At 53.1% G+C, this 3,408-nt stretch overlaps 1 protein-coding gene across 1 annotated transcript; it reads left to right on the top strand.

The window, feature by feature from the left end:
- The first annotated feature begins 349 nt into the window (after window positions 1–349).
- Window positions 350–1,831, top strand: LOC124580512 (activating signal cointegrator 1 complex subunit 2 homolog). The gene is made up of 2 exons (XM_047131260.1): window positions 350–766; window positions 1,412–1,831. Exons 1-2 carry the CDS (start codon window positions 350–352, stop codon window positions 1,829–1,831), a joined length of 837 nt encoding a protein of 278 aa, XP_046987216.1.
- Window positions 1,832–3,408: the final 1,577 nt, after the last annotated feature.

The raw sequence follows: 3,408 nt of genomic DNA, 5'->3' as shown, positions 1-3,408 counted from the left end.
GTCCCTTAGCGATTGTAGTGCGTGTGGAAGCTTTGTGCGACTCGCCGCTATCGAGAGCTACCAAAACTCTGCGATTGACTTGCTTCTTAGCGAGTACTAAGCAATTTGTCGTGTTACAGGACCGACATAGAGTGTAGGCAAGATAGTGCGGACTAGCCGCACTTGTAGGATGAATAGAGTAGGGGACGACGAGGAGCCAGGGCCCCACCCGCGGGTGGCAAGCCCGCGTTCCTCTAGGCCAGAACAGACACACAGGGCTGAGGTAGAACTCGCGAGCAGGACCACTCAGGGCGCTCGACCGCGACACCCCGCCCCACCGGCCCCCACGCCTGAAGACTTATGCACTGCGATGATTCAAGAGAAACTGGAACAACTCCGCCGCGACCGCGACGCACGAGCAAAGGAACTCGCAAGACGGCGGGAGCAGGACGGCCCAACCACCAGTGCCAACTCATCTTCTGACGACTGCCGAACGAAGAGTCACAATCCGACGGAACAACACAATGCCATGGACTATCAGGACGAATCCAGCGACTCTGATGCACCATTCCAGGAAGTCAGACGCCGCCGGAAAGGCACCAAACGCAGGAAAGCCGAAGAAAATACCCCCATGCAGACGGAACAACGAGCTGTACCCACCACCAACTACTACGCACCACTACAGCAACAGGACCCAGCAATGGAAGACCAACACCAGCCTCAGCCAAACGACACAAATACTCAGGACGCCACAGCTCCGCCGCCGCCGAAACCGAGAATACCACCTGTGACAATCAACTACACCGGAAAATACCTGGAACTAAACGCTCAATTAAAGCAGAAGATCAGCGGACCACTCAAGGCGATCTACAAAAATAATCAGATCAAATACCACTTTGAAACGCTGGCAGACCAACGAGCAGCACTGGACTACCTCCATTCCATCAACATGCCCTATTTCACCCACCAAGCAGCAGAAGACAGAGAACTCCAAGTGGTCCTCAAGAATATCCCAGAGGAAATTACCGAAGACGAACTCGCCGCCGAACTTCGCCACATGCAATTCACAGTCACGAACGTACACCAGTTCAAGAAACGAGACCTGACCTCCAAGAAACTGATTCCACAGTCGGCTTACTGTGTATCTCTGCCACATGGACAGAAAAGCCGCACCATCTACGACATACAATACCTCTTCCATACCAGAATTAAGGTGGAAGACTACAAGCCACTTGATGGGCCTGCCCAGTGCAAGAAATGCCTCAAATTCAACCACACTGGCCGGTACTGTCAGATGCCGGTCAGGTGTGTACGCTGTGGCGGCCACCACCACGCAAAGGATTGTACCAAGCCACGAACAGAACCACCCATCTGCGCAAACTGTCGCCAAGAAGGCCACCCTGGGACTTGGCGTGGTTGCCCTGAATTTCAGAAGGCGATACACGCCTACCAACTGCGACCTCCACCATCCAAGGAGCCCCAACAACCACCACAGCCGTCGTTTGCGGCGACTCCAAAGGACTTCCCATCTCTCCGAACACCCTGGACGGCTGCATCGTCGTTATTTCAAACACCAACCCAGCAACAACCAACTCGACCGAAAAACACGGCGCGCCAACGGCTGCACGATCTTCGCCAGCAACAACAGCAGCAACGATCCACGGACAACGCCCTCGGACTGTCCGATATCATCGCCGCGCTATCTAACATGGGCTCCATCATCAACTTACTAAAAACCAAGAACGTCCTTGCCATCTTAGCAGATACAGCTCGCACATTCAACGACGCACCGGATCTGTTATCCAAACTACTCACTCTACTGGAAGGAATCATGGCCTTTTTCACCGACTAACATGGATCAAGAGCGGCATCAACACAGAAACCTTACATTCTGCTTTTTTAACGCCAACGGCGTCGCTCCCAAGAAAGTAGAACTCACCGACTTCGTCGAACACCACAAAATTGATGTGCTACTATTGTCCGAAACGCATCTGCGACCCACCCAAACCTTCAACATTCGCAACATGGTGGGATACCGCACTGACCGCCACAATCGGCGCGGTGGAGGTACAGCAATCTACCTGCGATCTTCCCTCACTCACTCTCTCGAAACCTTGCCTGACATGACGAGTCTTGAAGCCACAGCAGTCACGATCGCCACCATACACGGGAAGCTCACGTTCGTCGCAGCCTACTTGAGCCCTGGCGCAGCCTTCACAGATGAAGACTTCATCTCCATCTTTGATCGATACGACAGAGTCCTCCTTTGTGGGGATCTTAATGCGAAGCATGTAGCATGGAACTCGCGGCAGACGAACGCCAAAGGCACCCGTCTCTACGAACTAGAAACTCGGCTCCAAGCATTCACACAAGGTCCTGAAGAACCGACTTACCTGCCTACTGTTCCACGCCATCAGCCGGATGTCCTAGATGTGGCCATAATCAAAAACGTGAATCCCGATCTGTCACTCCAGACGATCAATGACTTGACTTCTGATCACCAACCCGTTCTCGGAACACTGTCTGGAGCTCTTCCAATTTTGCCACCGAAAACGAAAGTCTCCACAGACTGGATATCCTTCGCCAGGTGGCTAAACAACAATGTGCGCCCCACGGAGCCATTAGCAACACCGGAGCAACTCGACGACGCCATCACTCGTCTGACTTCGAAAATCAAGAAGGCCGCTCACCAGGCCTCCACGAAGTTACTCTTCTCGACACCATATCGCGACCCACTGCCGCCGGCACTGCAAGACTTGAAATATTTGAAGAATCGAGCCCGTAAAAAATGGCAACAAACTCGCAACCCAGCATATAGACGAGAAATGCACCAGCTCTCCAGAGAACTCACGTGGCGTTGCAAGGAATGGCGCGCCGAACTATGGGAGGACCGGATGGCACAAATCCAACACCTATCGCGCGATGAATGGGCACTCATCCGTAATATCAAGAAACCCAAGCCACCAAAAACGGCACTCACGGATGGCACCAACCTAATCTTTGACAACCTCCAAAAGGCCGAACTTTTCGCGGAAACTTACGAAACGCAATCACGCCTGAATTTTGCAGACTTTGAGAACGATGAGGAAGAGGACGCGCGCACTCGGGCAGAGGCACACCACATAAGACAACACCCCAGCGGAGACCGGCCAGAACTGACGTCGCCAAGGGAAATTCGTCGCATTCTCAGGCACTTACACTCCACATCAGCTCCTGGGCCTGACGGAATATCGAACGACCACCTAAAACACCTCCCACGGAAACCGCTAGTGCTACTTACGAGAATATTCAACGAATGCCTGCTGAAGGAGCATTTCCCACCACAATGGAAACTGGCCAAGATTATACCCATCCCGAAACCGGGTAAGGACCTACTCCAGCCTGAGCACCACCGACCAATCAGTCTCCTCTCCACGATGGGCAAAACGT

This window comes from Schistocerca americana, unplaced genomic scaffold (genome assembly GCF_021461395.2).
Source record: "Schistocerca americana isolate TAMUIC-IGC-003095 unplaced genomic scaffold, iqSchAmer2.1 HiC_scaffold_326, whole genome shotgun sequence".
Classification (NCBI taxonomy): Eukaryota; Metazoa; Arthropoda; class Insecta; order Orthoptera; family Acrididae; genus Schistocerca; species Schistocerca americana.
Note: the sequence above shows the minus strand (reverse complement) of the source record. Positions and strands in the feature narration are given on the sequence as shown.

Excerpts from the sequence above, each read along its gene's own strand:
- LOC124580512 (XM_047131260.1), top strand. The coding sequence starts at position 350 with ATGATTCAAGAGAAACTGGAACAACTCCGCCGCGACCGCGACGCACGA. Across the intron at positions 767-1,411 it reads CGAAACCGAGAATACCACCT|AAGGCGATACACGCCTACCA; the intron begins GTGACAATCAAC and ends CCTGAATTTCAG.